Genomic DNA, 21,136 nt, shown 5'->3' with positions numbered 1-21,136 from the left:
ACATGCAGCTGTACGCTCTGGTACCGAGTGCCGGCAGCTGGAGGCGAGAGACTCGCGCGAGTTTCTCGCATTGCACTCGCAAGTGTGATCCCGGCCTAATGGTGAAGATGCTGGGGCCACGTACCTTACTGAGCTCCTGAATCCACCCTTGGTCTGTCTTTCCCCCAACCACCCAGGAAAGAGGGGAGAAGTAATGTATGGTAGCACATCGACCCGAATAACCAGGTAATACGTACAGCAATAAATTAATCCAATCATACAAATATGCTCTCACAAACAGAAGGAAACATCGGGCGTGAAGGAAGAAGAAAACCAAAGTAGGAGAAGGAGAGGATTTGCACACAACCAAAACCAAGCAATAATCTTTAGTTAAATTCACCAAAACCCTTCTCAAACAACAAAACTCCACCAACACTTGAACCATGCAACATGAAGCTAATTCTGGCAATACATGCTTGCCAGAGACAAGTAAATATAGGAGAGGGGAGTGGACAACACTTACAGGTTCATTCTGTTTGATAGTTTGATTGTGGTGGGATCGGCCTGCCTCACTTATGTGATTCTCTGCACTATTAAAAGTTCTTTTTAAATATCTTGAAACGCATCTGATAGAAAATAATGACTTTTACGATAGTTTAGATTGCCAAGAGCCACTGAGTCACATACTCAAATTACCGCTAAGAGGTTTCACCACTAGTTAATCATTTTTTACTGATGCTGATTTACTGTTGAGATTGATCATTTCAGTAGAGGTGTTCTATACTCACAATTTTTGACTACAGTAGTTAGTTCATAAAATACTCTAATTTTAACCACTTCCCGCAGCCAGTTTTGTGTTGCTAATCAGGCCCAAATCTGATGTGGGTCACTTTATGTGGTGATAACTTTGGAATTCTTCACAAAGGATAATGGGAAACAAATGAACCTTACAAATTATTTTCCAACTTCTCTTGAATCCAATAAAACCCCACATGTGTTTGTACAGTACTGTCTGGGCACATGGCAGGGTTAAGAAGGGAAGCAGCACCATTTAGCTATTTGAATGCAGATCTTGCTGGAATAGTTTGCAGACAGTGTATTGGGGCACTGTTCATGATCACCTGGCAGCTCAAAAAATGGCCACCACGAACAGGCTTGGCACTATCTATTCTGTTTTCTAGATCCAAGGGATTGTCTTGATCATCCTCCTATAATCCCTCTACATGATTATGAACTTACACAGAGACCCCTAGGCTTGGGTCACAGTATTACCTTCTGTTCTTTGATGTCAGATGGGAAGAAGTATAGTCGGATAGCCGGGTCAGAACCAGGAGAGCAGAGAAAATACAAAAACAGAAGACAGTAGTAGTCGGTAAACAGACTAGGGCAACAACAGGAAACAAATACACAAGTCGTGAGTCAGAGGACTGAAGCAGAGGGGAACGGGGCTGTATCTGGCAGCTTCAGGCAATATGCTTCAAGCTTTAGTAGGGTGTTGTGCTTTCCAATTGGCTGAAGTTGGACCGCACATACACATCCTTTCTGCCAAACTGGAAGGTACTACAGGTCCCAGGCACCCTAATCTTAGTGGCTGCACCGAGACTGTGCCACCCCAAAGCTTCATCCTATCAGGTTTTCGATTAGACTGTGAACTGTCATTGTCTTGGTCAATAATTCAATATTTTTACATAACTTGTCATTTTTACAGTTTAACTAGCAATATTAAAAATATAAAATTCAAGGATATTTTATTTAAAAAAAATGGTTTTATTCTTGGCAGATGACTCTAATAGGAGATCAGAGGGACAGCTGAAATCTTCAATTTTTAAATTGGATGATCTTGAGATCCCAAAGGATACAATTGAAGTGAATACCATTACTCCAGATATACCATCATCCATTCACAGCAAATATCTATCATCCGATCCTTTGAAACAGGTCCTGTCTTCTGATTCATTGTTGACTACTGCTGAAAATCAAAGTCACAAAATAACCATAAAAAAGCGAATTGCTCCTAAAGCAGAAAAGCCATTTTCAGATTCAGAATATGGAAATAGTTTTTCCCTCAAAAAGTCTTTTCTTAGTCAAAAAATTCACACAGGGGAGAAGCCTTTTTCCTGTCCAGAATGTAGGAAATATTTTAAACATAAATGCAGTCTTGTTGTACACCAGAGAACTCACACAGGGGTGAAGCCGTTTTCCTGTTCAGAATGTGGGAAATATTTTAGCCATAGATGGAGTCTTGCCATACACGAGAGAACCCACACAGGGGAGAAGCCTTTTTCATGTTCAGAATGTGGGAAATGTTTTAAGGATAAATCAGATTTAATTAAGCACCAGAGAACCCACACAGGGGAGAAGCCTTTTTTCTGTTCAGAATGTGGAAACTGTTTTAACTTGAAAGCAAATCTTAATAGCCATCAGAGAACCCACACAGGGGAGAAGCCATTTTCATGTTCAGAATGTGAAAAATGTTTTGTAAAGAAAGCCTCTCTTTTTCGTCACCTAAGAATTCACACAATTGAAAAGCCTTTTTTATGTTCTTAATGTTTGAAATGTTTTACACAGAAATCAACATCACACCCCATTAATAAATGGTCACACAAGGGAGAAGTCTGTTTCATGTTCAGAATGTTGGAAATATTTTAATTGAAAATTGTATTGTCTTAAAGGGGTTGTCCACTACTGGGACAACGAGTGGCATTCCTCATCTTCGGCCTTGTTAAAATAAAAGCACTCATTATCACCTTTCATGCAAACTCTGTTCCAGTGGTGTTGAGACTTGCATTCCCGGGGCTCATGTGAGGTTGTTACATCATATGAGCCCTGCTTCCAATCGGCTTCTCTATCCCTGACTTCAGACGTGTTGAACATCAACAGTAAGCCAGGGCTGCGGCTGCTCTACAACTTACTCTTAATAGTTGATTTGTTAGAAGGTTGGGACAGTCACGCCAGTGCTGACTAGATGCAGGGCTCACTTGACGTAACAACCTCACATGAATCCCTTGAACGGAAGTGCTGACATCGCTGGATTTGGAGGTTTGTATAAGTGTTTTTATTTTAACAGGATCAAACATGAGGAATGAGAAGGGGTTGTCCAAGTAGTGGGCATCCCTTTAAACATCAAAAATCCTGCACAGGGAGAATTTATCATACCTAGAGTGTGAAAAAATAAATTACTGGAAAATTGTATTTTGCTGGCCATCAAAAACAACTCAGTTGTAGAGAAACTATATGTCACGGATGTGTTGCACTGTATCTGTCTGCAGAAGGTCTCGGTTATTTGCTTTGCAGACTAGTGGCCAACAACCCCCCTGTGCAAATGACCACAACTGGACCTGGGTGTTTATAACTCCCTACTTCCTGTTGGGAGGTGCGGGTGTTATGTCCTATTTGCACTTCTCTGTTGAAGCTTGGAGCTGTAGCAGTTGGCATTTCTCTCTGAGTCTACTCAAGCTAAGTGTCACCCTGGTTTCTTTTATCCTTACTGTCTTTAGTGTTAGTGGGATTGACTAGCGGAGACCCTGTCCTTCCCGATGCAGGGCTTATCGCCAGGGTCACACAGGGACTAGGTATCCTGCATGGCAATAGGTGCGGAACCTATATAGGGACATTAGGACAGACAGGGTAACGTTAGATCAATCTAGGGGTCTCCACTTCCCTAGTGTTTGGTTCCCCTTCCCTTATCCCCTTGTGTTGCTCTTAAGTCTGTCCTGCACTGTGCGTGACACTACAACATATAGACAGTTGTGTAATTAAATGAGAAATGGTAATTACTTTAGATCTTACTGTATTTTTTGGCCTATATACATCAACCTGATCTATTGCAGTCAATTGTCTCTAGACAAGAAGCGATTCCAACTCACAAATAATGACCTAAAAAGTTAATTTTTATTTCTAGAGAATAAAAGACAATAAAATAAATAAGGGCTAAAAAGACAGGGCTATAAACCTTCAAAAAAGGGAGAAAAATACACCGCATTATAGCATTAACAATATGAAGGGACCAAAAATATAAACTGCAGAAAAAAAACCACTAAAACATACTAAAATGCACCAGAATAAATACTACTAATAAACTAATAAGTATTGTGCAGTTTGCAGGTGTCAGACAGTACTAGTGGGTTAACTTCAAGTGCAGAGAAATAAATTACCAATGCTTCCGTTAAGAGTGCTCCATACAAGGAGGCTTTAAAAGATGCAGGGACTGAGATATGCAAGTGCACAATTTTCTATACTTGTACAACAATATTATCCCCAAAGAATAAAAAGCAATCCTAACAATGGTCCTATAAGTTTTCACAAAACCCTTCCAACTGTATCCCAGTCTTGTAAATAAGATGCTCATACACCCATATTACCTGGGTAATGACTGTGCAGGGTAAGGGATGGTGCTATAGTCCGAGTAGCTGACTTTGCTTCCCTCACACCCGATGGGCGCTGTTTCGCTGCTTGCTTCTTCCGGGGGCTTCTTCACCAAAACTCAGCCGTGACCAGGTTTCAGACAGAAGAATGAAAAGAATGTCCAAAAGTCAAGGATTATCTGAGGAGAGCTACAGAAAGACCTGGAGTCAGCAGATACCATTGTTTCAAAGAAAACTATAAGTAATGCACTCAACCTTCATGGCATGTATGCACGCTCACCACGCAAGACTCCTTTGCTGAACAAAAAGCAAGTTCAAGAGCATTTAAAGTTTGCTCGACAGTATTTAGGCAAAAATTTGAAATCCTAGAAAAGTATTGTCTAGTCAGAAGAGTCCAAAATTGAACTCTTTGGATGCCATAATACACACTAAATTTGGAGACCAAAAAGCACTGAATATTACCTCAAATACAGCAGTGAAGTTGGAAGGAACATCATGGTGTGTGGCTGTTTTTTTAGCACCCGGCAATAGCAAACTTCATATAATTGAAGGAGGGATTAATGGACACATGTACCCAAACATTCTTGATAAAAATCTGCTGCTATCTACTAGGATGATGAATATGGAATGAAAGTTTATGTTTCAGTAAGACAATGATGCCAAACACAAAGCCAAGGAAACTCTCAATTGGTGTTAGATAAAATATATAAAGCTGCCAGAATGGCCCAGCCAATCACCTGGCCTGAATCCAATAGAACAGACCGGGGCAAAGTGTGACCTGTGGGCCACATCCGACCCTGTGGCTGCCTCAGACCAGCCCGCGAATCGAGACTGCCGCGGGGTTGGAAAACAGAGGCCCACGGGCCGCTCCGTGCCTGCCCGTTCACTGCCTCCATGACTTAATTGGTGGAGGAGGGTCCTCCAGCCACTTGCTCCACCAATCAGCATGTGAAACAGCTGACACGATGACGTAAATTTCATCATGTCAGTTTTGTACTGCTGTTAAATATACTTATATTGTATATTTATTTTTTCAGGACTCTTTACCAGATGTGATACTCTAAAGAAAATGTCACAATGTTTCTTTTAAAAAATGTTTTGGTTTGTTGGACTGTCCACCAAAAAGCATCATTGCAGCAAAACATAAAATAGGTGAAATAGTTACAAAGATTGTCCATACCAAAGTTTGTTTCCCATCTTTCCTGGAATCCTGAATGGTAGATTGCATGTCTCTGTCAAAAGCAAGGCTGGAAGAAATGCGTGGTAAACTCACCACCTGTCAGTACAACCTAGTGTTCATCAGGTGTCTGTGTAAAGGGAGCTCCCCCCCTTCCTGTGGGTCATGTGTTATATACGTCCCTCCATAGCACATGTTCTCTCTATATGGTGTTACCATCTACTCTGAGCCAAGTACAGGAGTAACTCATGTAATGTCAGCTAAACCTTCCATGACTCAGTACAGAATTGAGAATAAGAATAAAGCAATAACCAATAATATTTAACAATTCCCCTTTTGAGGGTGATAGACATTAACCCCTTTCTGTCCGAGGACAGAATAGTATGTCCGAGGGCAGAACCCCCACTTTGATGTGGGCTCTGGCGGGGTGCACGCATTAAAGCCAGGAAATGTCAGCTATTTTGAACAGGTAATAGGAAATCAATGGAGCACAGTCCATTTTAGCATCATATGGTCATCGTCCTCTGCAGTCATGGTTGTCAGTCTAGATCATCGTCCTCTGCAGTCATCATTGTCAATGGTGAAATTGTAATTGACACGATCTATTATTACTCAGAAATCATAGCTTGTTACCTTCTGAGACTTCTGGATAGCAGCTTTTCTTGCAACTTTTGAAAATCTCTTGAATGTAGAAATATGAAAAGTCTTAACATAATTCCAGTATTTTGCTTGAAGTCTTCATTCCCTAATTTATACCAAATCTGGTAAATTTCCTGACCTATAATATCACAGCGTACCATATCAATCAGTAATCCTATATAATAATCACCAGGTGGGACTTCCGTCCGCTGTCCCCCAATCCCATAAGGCACCGCGGCAGTGTCACTTGCGCAGGCGCAGTTCATGGCTGCAAGGCTCGGCTTCCCCTTTCCCTGGTAGTATGCATGGCTCACATTGCCCTCCTCGTCATACTCGCCCTCCATCGCTGCATCTCCTTTGTCCCAGTTCCGGCGGCACTCCTCTCCTGTGCTGAGTGGTCACGTGGTATTAAGGTCATGAATATGGATGCGTCTCCACTCCCATAGGCATGGAGCGCATATTCATTACCTTAATGAGTGGTGCCACGTGACCCCTGAGCAGAGGAGAGGAGAGCTGCCGGGACAACGGAGATGCAGATGTACGGAGGGTGAGTATGATGGAGAGGGGGGCAATGTGATCCATGCATACTATCAGGGGAAGGGGGGTAGCCAAGCAATGCAGGACCGAGGGAGCCATACATACATCAAGGGGAGTCACACATACCAGGACAGGATGGGGGAGCCACATACCAGGATGGGGGAGTCACATACCAGGATAGGATGGGAGAGCCACGTATAGCAGGACAGGACAGGGGAGCCACATACCAGGAAAGGACGGGGGAAGCCACATGACAGGACGGGGCAGCCATATACCAGGATGGGGAGCCACAGGACAGGATGGGGCAGACACATACCAGGACAGAACAGAAGAGCGTGATGTCATTTATTGTGATAGATAGATCAGGTAAGGAAGATATGTGAGATGGATGAAAGATGATGAGTTCAGATTTGTCCACATTGAGTTTGAGGAAGCGAAAGGAGAGGGAGGATATGGCTTATAGACACTCCGGGATTCTGGATAGCAGAAAGGTGACGTGTGGGTCAGAGATGTAGATCTGAATGTCATCAGCGTAAAGTTGGCACTGGAATCCATGGGACTTTCTGAGTTGTCCCAGGCCAAGTCTATATATTGAGAAGAGTAGGGGTCCTAAAGCAGAACCATGGGGGACGCCAACAGAGAGGGTGGGATGAGGAGGTACTGTAGGAATGCGAGATGCTGAATGTGCGGTTGGAAAGGTATGAGGAGATCCAGGATAGGACAAGGTCTTTGATGCCAAAGGAACAGAGAATCTGTAGGAGGAGGCAGTGGTCAACTGTGTCGTTAACAGATGACAGGTATGTAAGTAGGTCGTTAGTAATTTTGGTCAGGGCTGTCTCAGTGGAGTGATGGGGCGGAAACAAGATTGTAGATTGTCAAAGAGCAAGTTAGATGAGAGGTGGGAGGAAAGTTCAGCGTGGACGTGCTGCTCCAGGAGTTTGAAAGCAAATTGGAGCAGCGATATTGGGCGATAGCTGGACATATCGGTTGGGTCAAGGGTTGGCTTTTTAAGGATAGGTGTGATTGTGGCATGTTTGAAAGCAGAAGGGAAGGTACTGGAAGTTAGTTATAGGCTGAAGAGATGGGTTAGGGATGGGATGAGTGTTGTCACGTCAGCGAATACTCACCCGTCCATCGCCGGCCTCCAGCGCGCCTCCAATGGGGTCCCTCGCTGCTCCTCGCCTATCTTCTCTGGTTCACGGCACGTCACCGCTTTGAGCAGTCGCGCTTTTCCCACCGCTAAGCCCTCTGGGAGGTTGTGACCTGCTGGCTCCGCCCCATCATGGCGGCGCCCATCGGATATTTATTCTCGCCGTCTGCACAGGTAAGACGCCTGGTTATCTTTCGCGGTTATGCTAGTTAGCCAGCTGGCGTACCCCCCTTGGTCCCTGGCTCCCATTCACTGTCCGTACCTGCCCTGTACCTCAGCCGTACCTGCCCTGTACCTTTGCCGTACCAGCCCTGTACCTCAACCGTACCTGCCCTGTACCTCAGCCGTACCTGCCTCGTGTCTCATCCGTACCTGTCCTGTGTTTCACCCATGCCTGCTGTGTTTCTCCCGTACCTGCCCTGTGCCTCTGTCATACTAGTTCAGTGTCTCTGTCATATCTGCCCTGTGTCTAGTCGTGCCTTCCAGTTCCGTTTATTCTTGCTTGTTATCACCTTTTTCTTTCCTCTCTTTCAGCATCGTGCCACGGCTCCGTCTCTGGTCCTCCTGGTCCCATCTACCACCCATATTTCATTGAGCCAGTTTATTCTCTGTTCTCATCCATCGGCTTCATACCCCGGTCTCTTCCCTCTCTATTTATCCTTAGTCACCCCTTTGGCTGCAGCCATTGTGGTTCCATCCCCCTTGGGCCTGCCCCTAACGCTCCCTGTATAGGGGGTGGTCCCATCTTGTCCGCTCGCCCTTGGGGGCTCTAGAACTATAACCCAGAGGGTCCACTTTCGGGTCTTTCCTTTCGAGTCCTGATAAAATAACCAGGCCATGGATCCCGCTGGAGCCTCTGCCGCCCAGAAAGAGCTTGTTTTCTTACAGGAAAATCAGACCCATGTTATGTCCTTTATGAAAACTATGGACTCTCGCCTCTCTGCGCTCCAGACCTCTGATCCTAGGAACACCTCTCAGCTGGCGGGTCTGCAACAGCAGCGAGACACCCAGGCTCATATTCTTAGATATATGGCTTTGGTGGACGACCGGTTGCTCTCCTTGCAGTCGGCCGCTTCTACTTCCACCTTTGTTCTGGTTCCCCACCCTCCTCCCCGTTTGGCTAAACCACCTCGGTATAATGGGGATCCCAAACGGTGTTGGGGTTTTTTGAACCAATGTCTCCTCAATTTTGAGCTCCTGCCTCTGCAGTACCCTACTGATCGGGCTAAAGTGGCCTTCTTGATTTCCCACCTGGAAGGGGACGCCTTGGCATGGGTGAATCCTTTCTGGAAGCGCGATGATCCTTTGGTCTCACAGTTGTCAGTTTTTCTGGAGACTTTTCGTCGAGTATTCAATGAGCCGGGATGCCTAGCTTCTACTACAGAAGCTCTGTTTAACCTCCACCAAGGGTCTCGAACCATAGGTCAGTACGCTATCCACTTTCGTATTTTATCTTCCGATCTTGGTTGGAATAATGAGGCCTTGGTGGGAGCCTTCTGGCGGGGTCTCTCTGGGCGAATGAAAGACAAGTTGGCAGGTCGCGATACCCCAACTGCTTTGGAGGATTTAATTTCCCTGCCTACTCGTATTGACCTTCGTTTCCAGGAGCAAGACCGTGAGAGAAAACTTATTCGTCCTCCTCCCTTTACTCGCAGACCACCCAGTCCTTCGATCCGGAACGTCCTCCTCTTTGACTTGCATCGGCTCAGGCGCAGACAATCGGCTCAAGATGTCCAAACAACGTCAGAAGGAGAGACGCGCTCAGGGCCTGTTTTTACTGTGGGAGTGCCTCCCATCTACTTTGGGCTTGTCCAGAGCATCCGGGAAACTTCTGCACCTAGGTCAGGTAAGAGAGGCCTCCCTAAGTGTATCTGATACCTCTCTGCCCCTTACTCTGTCTATTCTGTTGCATGTTGGTACTAAAAGTTTTTCATCGACCGCCTATGTAGACTCGGGCGCAGCGGGGATTTTTTTTTAGTCTCAAGGAGGTCATTAAATTTTCTGTCCCTATGAGAACCTTAGAATATCCCCGGATCCTTGCATCCGTGGATGGTAAACCCCTGCTAGAGACCATTACTCAGGTTACGCAGGAGGTGGAACTTCAGGTAGGGGCCCTGCATAAGGAGAAAATTGCGTTTTATGTTTTAGCTAGAATTTCTCATCCGGCACTTCGCGGTCTTCCTTGGTTACATACCCACAAGCCCACCTTGGATTGGCATTCTGGTAATATTTTGCACTGGGGAGAGTCCTGTCGGGCACATTGTCTACTGCCGGTGCATCCTGTAGGTGTTCCTCATCCTCGCTCTCTCATCCCTGGGTTGCCTTCTGTTTATAGTTCCTTTTCGGATGTCTTCAACAAGAAAAAAGCGGAGTGTCATCCTCCGCACAGACTCTTTTACTGCCCTATTGACCTCGTTCCTGGAGCCATTTCTCCTAGAGGAAGGATCTATCCTCTCTCACCTGCAGAGACTCTAGCCATGTCAGAGTACGCTCAGGAGATCCTGGCCAAAGGTTTCATTCGGAAATCCTCTTCTCCTGCCGGAGCTGGCTTCTTCTTTGTAAAGAAAATGGATGGTTCCCTTCGTCCTTGTATCGACTACAGAGGCCTAAACAACATCACGATGAAGAACAAATACCCGCTGCCACTTATCCCTGAACTCTTTGATCGCCTGACGGGAGTGCAAATATTTACCAAGCTCGACCTGCGAGGGGCCTATAACCTGGTTCAAATTTGTGCTGGGGATGAGTGGAAGACCACGTTCAACACACGTGACGGTCACTATGACTATTTGGTTATGCCTTTGGCTTCTGCAATGCTCCTGCGGTATTCCAAGAATTCGTTTAATGACGTATTCCGGAATCTTCTCTATGCCTGTGTCGTGGTCTACCTTGACGATATTCTCACCTTTTCTCCAACTTTATCCACGCATCGACGAGACGTTTGTCAAGTTTTGCAACGTTTAAGGAAGAATCATCTATTCGCCAAGATTGAGAAGTGCGTCTTCAAGCAGTTGTCTTTGCCCTTCCTCGGTTACATAGTCTCGAAGTCCGGTCTGGAGATGGATCCCGAGGTTTCCGCTATTCTCAATTGGCCACGTCCTCTTGGAGTAAAAGCAATACAACATTTTCTTGGCTTTGCCAATTACTATAGGCAATTTATCCCTCATTTTTCCTCCATAACCAAACCAATTTCTGCTCTTGTTCGCAAAGGGGTCAACCCCAATCATTGGACCCCTGAAGCTGTGAACGCCTTCCAGACTCTAATAAAAACCATAAAAAATTGGCGCAGAGTGTCAAAAAAAGGGGCTAGATCCTGCAGCGAATCGAACAATTTCCACAGAAAATTGTAAGTATTAAATAGCCAAAAAGCAAAAGATACACATACGTGTATCTGATTCGCGCTAAGGAGAAAAGCCACTAGTAACTGAAAGTGTGTCCATAAAATTATAATCTTAAAAGCAACCAAAAAGGTACAACAGAGTGCGTATCTAAATATATCCCTAACAGCTGGCTGACAATCGTATACTTGCACGTAGTGGAAGACCGTGCCCGGAAAAACAAGTGTTCTTACCCGCCGTACAGGAGATCTCCCAGATGCAGGTGATAATCCAGTAGAATAGCGATGAAGGAAGATCTAAGACGGAGTCTTTTCATACAGTCTTGAGTGGCTGCCCCGGCCGGTAGCAGCCACTACTCACCAGGCTATAGCTCACAGTGGAGGTCTGATGACGCCGGTGCCGCGTGTGGTATGAGCGGCGATTCCGGCGTGAATGCAGGACCTGTCTGAGGAAGGAGACCGTTGTCTCTGAAACGCGTAAGATAGAGGTCCGTACCGCACTGCGTACTGTGCACACATCACCGGGATCGTAGTAGCGGTCACGTGCTACTATGTCAGACGGTTACGCTAGTTAGCCAGCTGGTGTACCCCCCTTGGTCCCTGGCTCCCATTCTCTGTCCGTACCAGCCCTATACCTCAGCCGTACCAGCCCTGTACCTCAGCCGTACCTGCCTCGTGTCTCATCCGTTCCTGCCCTGTACCTCAGCCGTACCTGTCCTGTGTTTCACCCGTGCCTTCCCTGTGTCTGTCGTACCAGTTCAGTGTCTCCATCATATCTGCCCAGTGTCTAGTCCTGCCTTCCAGTTCCATTTATTCCTGCTCGTTATTACCTTTTTCTTTCCTCTCTTCCAGCATCATGCCACCACTCAGTCTCTGGTCCCATCTACCACCCATATTCCATTGAGCCCGTTTATTCTCTGTTCTCATCCATCGGCTTCATACCCTGGTCTCTTCCCTCTCTTTATTTATCCTTAGTTGCCCCTTTGGCTCCAGCCATTGTGGTTCCATCCCCCTTGGGCCTGCCCCTAAAGCTCCCTGTATAGGGGGTGGTCCCATCTGGTCCGCTCACCCTTGGGGGCTCTAAAACTATAACCCAGAGGGTCCACTTTCGGGTCTTTCCTTTTGAGTCCTGATACGTGTAGTGGTGAGGTTGGGGAGGAGATGGGATGGGGTCTAGTGCACAAGTGGTGAGGTGTGATTTGGAGAGGAGACAAGTAGAGAGGGAGGTTATGGGGGAAGGGAATTGGTCTGGTATACAAAGATAGAAAGGGGTTGTGGTTGTTGAACAGTAAAGACTTGCCTTGATGGTCGATCTTATTTTTTAAGTATGTGGCAAAGTTCTCAGCAGAGATGAGGAAGGTTGGAGAAGGCAGTGGTGTGCAGAGGAGGGAGTTAAAAGTTTTGAATAACTGTTTGGGGTTGTAGGATAGGGAAGATACGAGGGTTGTGAAGTAGGCCTATTTAGCAGAAGTGAGGGCAGATTTGAAAGCGAGTATTGTTTGAGTGCAGTGAAATAATCTTGCAAATTTGTTTTCTTCCATCGCCGCTCTGCAACCATGGACACTTACTGGAGCTTTTTAGTGATGTTATTGTGCCAGGGTTGTCTATTGATAAGTCACACTCTGCCATGAATGAGAGGGGCGACCGTGTCAATAGCAGATGTGAGAGTGGCATTGTAGAAAGCAATGGCACTGTCTGTGTCGTGGAGTGAGGATATGGATGCCAGTGGTAGAATAGAATCAGAGCGTGTGGGTGTCTAGGTATGCAAGATTTCTGCGGGGTGTGCATGTTGCTGGACATGGGTGGCAGGTGAGGAGGACAGGGATGAGAAAGTGAGTAGATGGTGGTCAAATAGAGGGAGAGGGGAGGTTGTGAAGTTAGATAGGGAGCAAAGATGGGTGAAAACTTGTTCTAATGTATGTCCTTCTGTGTGGGTGGCTGAGGAGGACCACTAAGTCCAAAAGATGAAGAGATAGGAGTTTGGAGATGTTGAAGTCACCCATGATGATAGTGGGAATGTCAGTGGAAAGAAAGTGAAGAAGCCAGGTAGATAATTGGTCAATAAAGGCAGTGGCTGGGCCCGGAGGTCATTATATGACAGCCACTTGGAGGTTGGCGTAGAGTAGATGCAGACAGAGTAGACTTCAAAAGAGTGGAGGATAAGGGAGGGTAGAGGTGGGATTGGGTTAAAGGTGCAGTTAGTAGAAGACCCACTCCTCCACCATGTCTATTGCCGGGGCGAGGAGGCGGTGTCAGTGGGTGTCAGCCATGTTTCTGTGAGGCCAAGGAAGGCAAGCTTGCAAGAGAGAAAGAGGTTAAGAATCAGATGGAGCTTATTGCAGATGGAGCATGCATTCCAGAGTGCTCCAGAGACGGGGAGCAGGGGGGGTGGACGTCAAGAGCACGAGTTTTACGTTGGAGAGATAGCGGTAGTTCATATTAGATAAGGAGCAGTAGGAGGGGGAATTAATGGGAAGTATTAGCTGTGGGGGTCTAGGATTGGGAGATATGTCGCCAGCAGTGAAAAGCAGAGAGAGGGAGGGCCGATGGGAAAAAGAGAGTGGCCGGACGTATTGATCAAATGTGATGATGTAATCAGGATCAAAAACACGTTTCCCCTTAATACCCCAAAAAATATTTTATGAAATAAATAATTTATCAAAACCAAAATTAAAAATAATTATTTTATAAATAGTCAGTATCAATTCTATATCAGCTTTATACCATATATCCATTTGAAGATGTGTTCCCATCTATGTAATCATTAAAAACAACATGGAATACTATAAAATTATCATTTGGAAAAAATTATTCTAAATGTAAATTTTCTTGATAAACCATTTTGATGTGATTGCACTTATCCACAATTAACTAAATCAAGAAGTAATAGTTAAAGAAATATAGAAATATATGTTGTGTAGATCATATTTCATTATGCATCTTAATATTCTCACAATTAACTATTTGCATCATTTCACATAAAATCTATTTTTTATAGCATACATTACCCATGAGGCCTTTTTCACACACATTATTTTTACGTTATATTCTCTTAACAGCTGCTCATCTGTCACATCACTCAGACTGTGACAAATCTAAGTTTACACCACATATTCCACATACGAAGGTATGAATACATGTACATATAATAACCCAAATTATTGTATCCTAATTATAAGTGCACATTGTAAACTATTACATTTAATATCTTAATATTTCTTTGAATATTTCCCAAATACACATAAAACTTTATAAAGCATTTTATAGATAGGACACATAAGATAAATATTGTATCCGGGCCCTGGAACCTAGGAGGCCTAAATATTTCCTTTGACTTGCAAAAGTTCAGGTCTCTCAGAAATTCTTTTCACTGAGGCTGCAAGCTTTAAATGACACTAACTGAAAATAGGGGTATGGTATCCTTATTATCCCAAACTGCAAGTGTCACATGCCGTGACTGTAAAACATGACATACTGTAAAGTTACCTTACCATGCAAATAACTCTGCAATACATTCAGACATATTAAGGAGCACACAAAAACGTCATTTAAATGTTACACACATAACAGAACACACATATATATATATATATATATATATATATATATATATATATATATATATATATATATATATATATATATATATATATATATATATACACATATACATACAGTATATAGATATATATATCTATATATTTATACATATATATTTATACATACATACTGCTCAAAAAAATAAAGGGAGCACTAAAATACCACGTCCTAGATATCTTTGAATTAAATATTCCAGTTGAGAATTTTTATTCATTGCATAGTGGAATGTGTTCAGAACAATAAAACATAACAATTATCAATGTAAATCAAAACAAATATCCCATGGAGCTCTGGATTTGGTATGATACTCAAAATCAAAGTGGAAAATCAAATTACAGGCTGATCCAACTTTAGTGGAAATGCCTCATGACAAGGAAAAGATGCTCAGTATTGTGTGGCCTCCACGTGCCTGTATGACCTCCCTACTGTACAACACCTGGGCATGCTCCTGATGAGGCGGCAGATGGTCTCCTGAGGGATCTCCTCCCAGACCTGCACTAAAGCATCCGCCAACTCTTGGACCATCTGTGGTGCAACATGACGTTGGTGGATGGAGCGAGACATGATGTCCCAGGTGTGCTCAATCGGATTCAGATCTGGGGAACGGGTGGCCCAGTCCATATCTTCAATGCCTTTATCTTGCAGGAACTGCTGACACACTCCAGCCACTTGAGGTCTGGCATTGTCCTGCATTAGGAGGAACCCAGGGCCAACCAGACCAGCATATGGTCTCACAAGGGGTTTGAGGATGTCATCTCGGTACCTAATGGCAGTCAGGCTACCTCTGGCGAGCACATGGAGGGCTGTGCGGCCCTCCAAAGAAATACCACCACACACCATTACTGACCCACTGCCAAACCGGTCATGCTGAAGGATGTTGCAGGCAGCAGATCGCTCTACACGGCATTTCCAGACTCTGTCACGTCTGTCACATGTGCTCAGTGTGAACCTGCTTTCATCTGTGAAGAGCACAGGGCGACAGTGGCAAATTTGCCAATCCTGGTGTTCTGTGGCAAATGCCAAGCGTCCGGCATGGTGTTGGGCTGTGAGCACAACCCCCACCTGTGGACGTCGGGCCCTCAGACCATCCTCATGGAGTCGGTTTCTAACCGTTTGTGCAGACACATGCACATTTGTGGCCTGCTGGAGCTCATTTTGCAGGGCTCTGGCAGTGCTCCTCCTGTTCCTCCTTGCACAAAGGCAGGAGTAGCGGTCCTGCTGCTGGGCTCTCCCTCCGTTGCCCTTCACTTGCTGGCTGCCCAGTTCTTGCTATATTTTCTCTATATTTTGTGAGCCTTTTGTCTGGATCACCTTCTAGCTGCCGCAGCATGTTCCCCTCTTATGCTCAGGACGGGTGACAGCCGTGCTCCTTCTTCCTATTTGGGGTAATTATTTGGCCATATTTGCTTGTGCCCTACTCATTATATACTAGGAGGACTATTTGCTGTGGGTAAGCTGCAGCCTGACAGGGTTTTGCTCTCGACAGATATATCTTTTGCTGACCAGGACAGGGCGGATTTTTGCCAGTAATGATTTATATGTGTATACTATCTGACTATCTGCCATATTTGAAGCATGTTTTCCACTACTATATGGAAGTATTGTGTATTGGGCAGTGTTGGGCACACGTATATGGAGGGAGTTTTGTATGTATGGTTTTAATTGTTTTTATATGTTACCAATAAAGCTTGTTTGACTTATTATAACTTTTGGTGGTGTGCATACATTATAGTGGCTTTCCTTTTCTTGTTTATAATCGGTTTCTAACCGTTTGTGCAGACACATGCACATTTGTGGCCTGCTGGAGCTCATTTTGCAGGGCTCTGGCAGTGCTCCTCCTGTTCCTCCTTGCACAAAGGCAGGAGTAGTGGTCCTGCTGCTTTGTTTTTGTCCTCCTACTGCCTCCATGTCTCCTGGTGTACTGGTCTCTCTCCTGGTAGGGCCTCCAGCCTCTGGACACTACGCTGACAGATACATCAAACCTTCTTGCCACAGCTCGCATTGATGTGCCATCCTGGATGAGCTGCACTACCTGAGCCACTTGTGTGGGTTGTTGAGTTGGTCTCATGCTACCACGAGTGTGAAAGCACAACCAATATTCAAAAGTGACCAAAACATCAGCTAGAAAGCATTGGTACCGAGATGTGGTCGGTGGTCCCCACCTGCAGAACCACTCCTTTATTGAGGGTGTCTTGATAATTGCCAATAATTTATTTTCTGTTGTCTATTCCATTTGCACAACAGCATGTGAAATTGATTGTCAATCAGTGTTGCTTCCTAAGTGGACAGTTTGATTTCACAGAAGTTTGATTTACTTGGAGTTAGATTCTGTTGTTTAAGTGTTCCCTTTATTTTTTTGAGCAGTGTATATGTTAACTATACCTATCACCACTATAACTCAAGCTAATAAACTAATCTATGCTACTGCCTCAGCAAACATGGAAATGCTTGGCTATACAACCAGCAAGAACAACAGAAGTACATACCACCCTTGGAAAAGAAGACTGGAGATCAAGATCAAAGTGACACGAAGGGAAGTCGGCCAACTAACAGAAAAACAGAAGGGTGTAAAGATCAAGAATAAGACCAAGTTAGACAAGTACAAAGGCCTGACCTCAACTGAAGCCCTAGAGCTTGGGCTGAAATTTTCCCTCTCAGCTTATACTCGAGTCATACCTAGGGGTCGGCAGGGGAGGGGGAGCGGGGGCTATCTAATTATACTTACCTACTCCTGGCGCGGTCCCTGCACGTCCCTGCGTCTTCCAGCGCTGCATATTCTTCCTGTAGTGAGCGGTCACATGGTACCGCTCATTACAGTAATGAATATGCGGCTCCACCTCCCATAGGGGTGGAGCCGCATATTCATTACTGTAATGAGCGGTAACGGTGACCGCTCAGTACAAGAAGAATATGCAGCGCTGGGAGAAGCAGGGACTGCACCGCGCCAGGAGCAGGTAAGTATACGGGGAGGGGAGCGCTGCGTGATATTTACCTCTCCTCGTTCCGGTGCGGCTCCGTCATCAGCGTCCTCTGGCTGTGACGCTCGGGTCAGAGGGCGCGGTGACGTAGTCAGTGCGCGCCCTCTGCTGAACGTCAGTGCTAGACGGAGCCGCACCCGAACGAGGAGCAGGTGAAAGTGCCGGGGTCCTGAGCGACGGAGAGGTGAGTATGTGATTTTTTTATCGCAGCCACAGCATATGGGGCAAGTGACTGTATGGAGCATCTTATGGAGCCATAACGTTTGTGCAGCACTATATGGGGCAAGTGACTATATGGATCATCTTATGGGGCCATAACGTTTGTGCAGCACTATAAGGGGCAGTGTCTGTATGGAGCATCTTATGGGGCCATAACGACTGTTCAGCACTATAAGGGGCAAGTGTCTGTATGGATCATCTTATCGGGCCATAACGATTGTGCAGCACTATAAGGGGCAAGTGACTGTATGGATCATCTTATGGGGCCATAACGTTTGTGCAGCACTATAAGGGGCAAGTCACTGTATGGAGCATCTTATGGGGCCATAACGATTGTGCAGCACTATAAGGGGCAAGCGACTGTATGGATCATCTTATGGGGCCATAACGTTTGTGCAGCACTATAATGGGGCAAGTGTCTGTATGGAGCATCTTATGGGGCCATAACATTTGTGCAGCATTATATTGGGCAAATGTGTCTATGGAGCATCTTATGGGGCCCTTATTACCCTTTATGCAGGATTATATCGGGCATATTTTAATACGGAGCATTTAATGGGGCCCATCAAACTTTATGGAGCATTATATGGGGCTCCTGATTCAATATGGATATTCAAAAACACTTAACCTACTGATGTCTCAATTAATTTTACTTTTATTGGTATCTATTTTTACTTTTGACATTTACTGGTAGCTGCTGCATTTTCCACCCTAGGCTTATACTCGAGTCATTAAGTTTTCCCAGTTTTTTGTGGCAAAATTAGGGGGGTCGGCTTATACTCGAGTATATACGGTATGTTGAATAATATTATTTAAAAAAATCTATTTTTCCAAATCAATTATAATTCATGGCTGGCAAAAATTGAATAACTAAATGAGTGATAACATATCAGTGATATATAAAATGCAATAAAAACTATAAGTGATATAAAAGTGTTTTAAAGTTAATTATATTATGTATTAAAAACACCACAATAGATGTAATATATCCACACAAAATTGATTGAAAAAATTATGCTAGTGCAATATAATCTAGAATTTAAAAAGTTGAAGTGTCAAAAGTGTCAACATTAATCCGCAAACATGATTTAAATTCTCACATTTAAATCATGTTTGCGGATTAATGCTCAAGATTTATAAGTGGAATATTTTATTCAGTGATATCTATGATGTGGTATTTTATAGTGTTCCCTTCATTTTTTTTGAGCAGTGTATATACACTATTTTTTTAAATGTTAGATATATAACACCATGCCGTTATTACAACTTCCTGTGTAAATAAAGACATAAATCTATATAAGAGTTTTTTGATCAGATGCTGGTTTGAAATGAAAATTCTAAGGACAAACAAGAGAGGTTAAATATCAAATTCACACAGAAACAAAACAATTCAATATATATCTACAAAAACTATGGAACTACGGAATTATACACTATAAAATAACTTAAAATCACTAATACATTGTAAAACACTTAAATATAACAGATAATTATATTTTTAGACAATTCCTAAACCAAATCTTATTTCTCTGTCAAAAATGTCCTGAAAAGCTCGATTTATGGCCATTTTTAAACAGATTCTTTGAAGAGCTCAGATAATTGAGTTTTCAGTTTATACCCCATGAGGTCACTCTCAGAAATCACCTTTTTCTGTCATTTTTCTCATTACCGAGAGGTCAGAACCTTGAATTTTAACTCCTTCTGTGAAGTTCTTTCTGTTGACTCTTGGATCATTTGATAGAGCTTATAACAAATAAGTAATTTCCTACGTACTTCATAGATTAATTTTAGGAATAAGTCAATTTAGGAGATTTTGATTCTGGCTTCTGATAAGATTTCACCCCTTCTGATTTGACAAAATTAGCACGATCTATTTTCCTTTCATGATTCTCATGTTTTCTAGCAAAGTCAAGAAATTGTGCATATTTAAATAAAAAATCTTTTTGTGACGCAGAAACACAACAGATATAGAATTTAAGAACCAAAATTTTTTTATCATTGATTTTGTTCTGACATTTTTAATGAGAGTTCTGTACAACCATTCAAATATGGACATGAATGTAAAAGTACATTCTTTCCAACCAATTCTTAATTTTTTAAGAATATTAATATCTGCACAATTCTTTCATTGCACACCAGATCAGATTTCTCAGTCTGTCTGTATTGTTTAATCCTTCATGTGGCTTGTTATCACAAGATGTTTTTAAGGCTAAGCATCTGGAAAAAGTTACAGGAAGACACATTTTAAACAACTGATTCTTCTCCTCATCTCTGAATTTCTACACACATGGATTTTGTTATCAAATGCAGGAAAGATTTTGCATAATTTTAACTAATTTTTACTAACTTTAATTTGGAGTTGGGCCTCTGAGGCATCTAAGTTGTCTTCTATTTTTAGTGGCCTCTGTACATCTGTTCCAACATCATATCTTCAGTTTCTACATCTCCCATGTTTTCAGACACAAGGTCATCTTCAGTCACTGTTACAGACACGTGTCTCACATCTTGTTCAATCTCCACATTACAGTCAATCTCGATAACATCACTAGTATCATCTGACACTATTTCTACACAATCATTTTTGGATTTCTCTGGCACAAACTTGTGAAATATGTCAACCAATTGTAAAATATTTTTCAATTTCTCTTTTTCTCTATGAAAGGACACCAGCTTAGAATCTAACTTTAGATTTTCCATTCCACACTCTGCATATAAGCGGAGCCATAAAACTTATAAGCTAGACTCGTCTAAAGACATAAATCTCAATTTACTTTGCTTAGAAAAAAAATTGAATTACATCCACTTTCCTCACCTTGAAATATCACAGCTTGTGCTTCCTTTGTTAGACTATGCTGAGCTCTGGTCATCAGCAGGTCTACCTTCAGTATATCTGGCACTTGTAGTACGTCTGGTGCTGGTCAATCCATCAGGCACCTCTTAGTCTTCACTCGTAGATTGTCTGATCCTTGTGACTTGAAAAAGTGGAATTCCTGACACTTGGAAAACAGACGTTTAGCAAAGCTCTTCTCTCTTCCCCCATGTGCAAGTCCAAGGAAATCCACTCAAAATAGCACAAAAAAATTCAGAAATAGCTAAGCACGCCAATGTTAAACCTTTAGTGACAGCCAATTTGTTACTTGACGACCAGGCCAATTT

At 43.5% G+C, this 21,136-nt stretch overlaps 1 protein-coding gene and 1 long non-coding RNA gene across 4 annotated transcripts in view; one reads left to right on the top strand and one right to left on the bottom strand.

Moving 5' to 3' along the window:
* LOC138663321 (oocyte zinc finger protein XlCOF8.4-like) overlaps positions 1–3,665 on the top strand; it is a 23,414-nt gene extending 19,749 nt beyond the window's left edge. The window contains exon 7 of the mRNA XM_069749498.1: positions 1,760–3,665. Within this exon, the coding sequence (XP_069605599.1) occupies positions 1,760–2,526 (767 nt within the window). The 3' untranslated portion in view covers positions 2,527–3,665. The remainder of the gene's footprint in view (positions 1–1,759) is intronic.
* LOC138663322 (uncharacterized) lies at positions 1,726–21,136 on the bottom strand. Of its 3 annotated transcripts, none has more exons than XR_011318157.1 (4): positions 20,793–21,136; positions 17,270–17,329; positions 4,341–6,265; positions 1,726–1,948 (listed from the first exon to the last, which is right to left on the bottom strand). It is a non-coding gene; the product is annotated as an uncharacterized lncRNA (long non-coding RNA). The 3 variants fall into 3 exon arrangements; XR_011318156.1 differs by having other exon boundaries at positions 1,726–1,945; XR_011318158.1 differs by lacking the exon at positions 17,270–17,329 and having other exon boundaries at positions 1,726–1,945.

This window comes from Ranitomeya imitator, chromosome 2 (genome assembly GCF_032444005.1).
Source record: "Ranitomeya imitator isolate aRanImi1 chromosome 2, aRanImi1.pri, whole genome shotgun sequence".
In the NCBI taxonomy this organism is placed as follows: Eukaryota; Metazoa; Chordata; class Amphibia; order Anura; family Dendrobatidae; genus Ranitomeya; species Ranitomeya imitator.
Note: the sequence above shows the minus strand (reverse complement) of the source record. Positions and strands in the feature narration are given on the sequence as shown.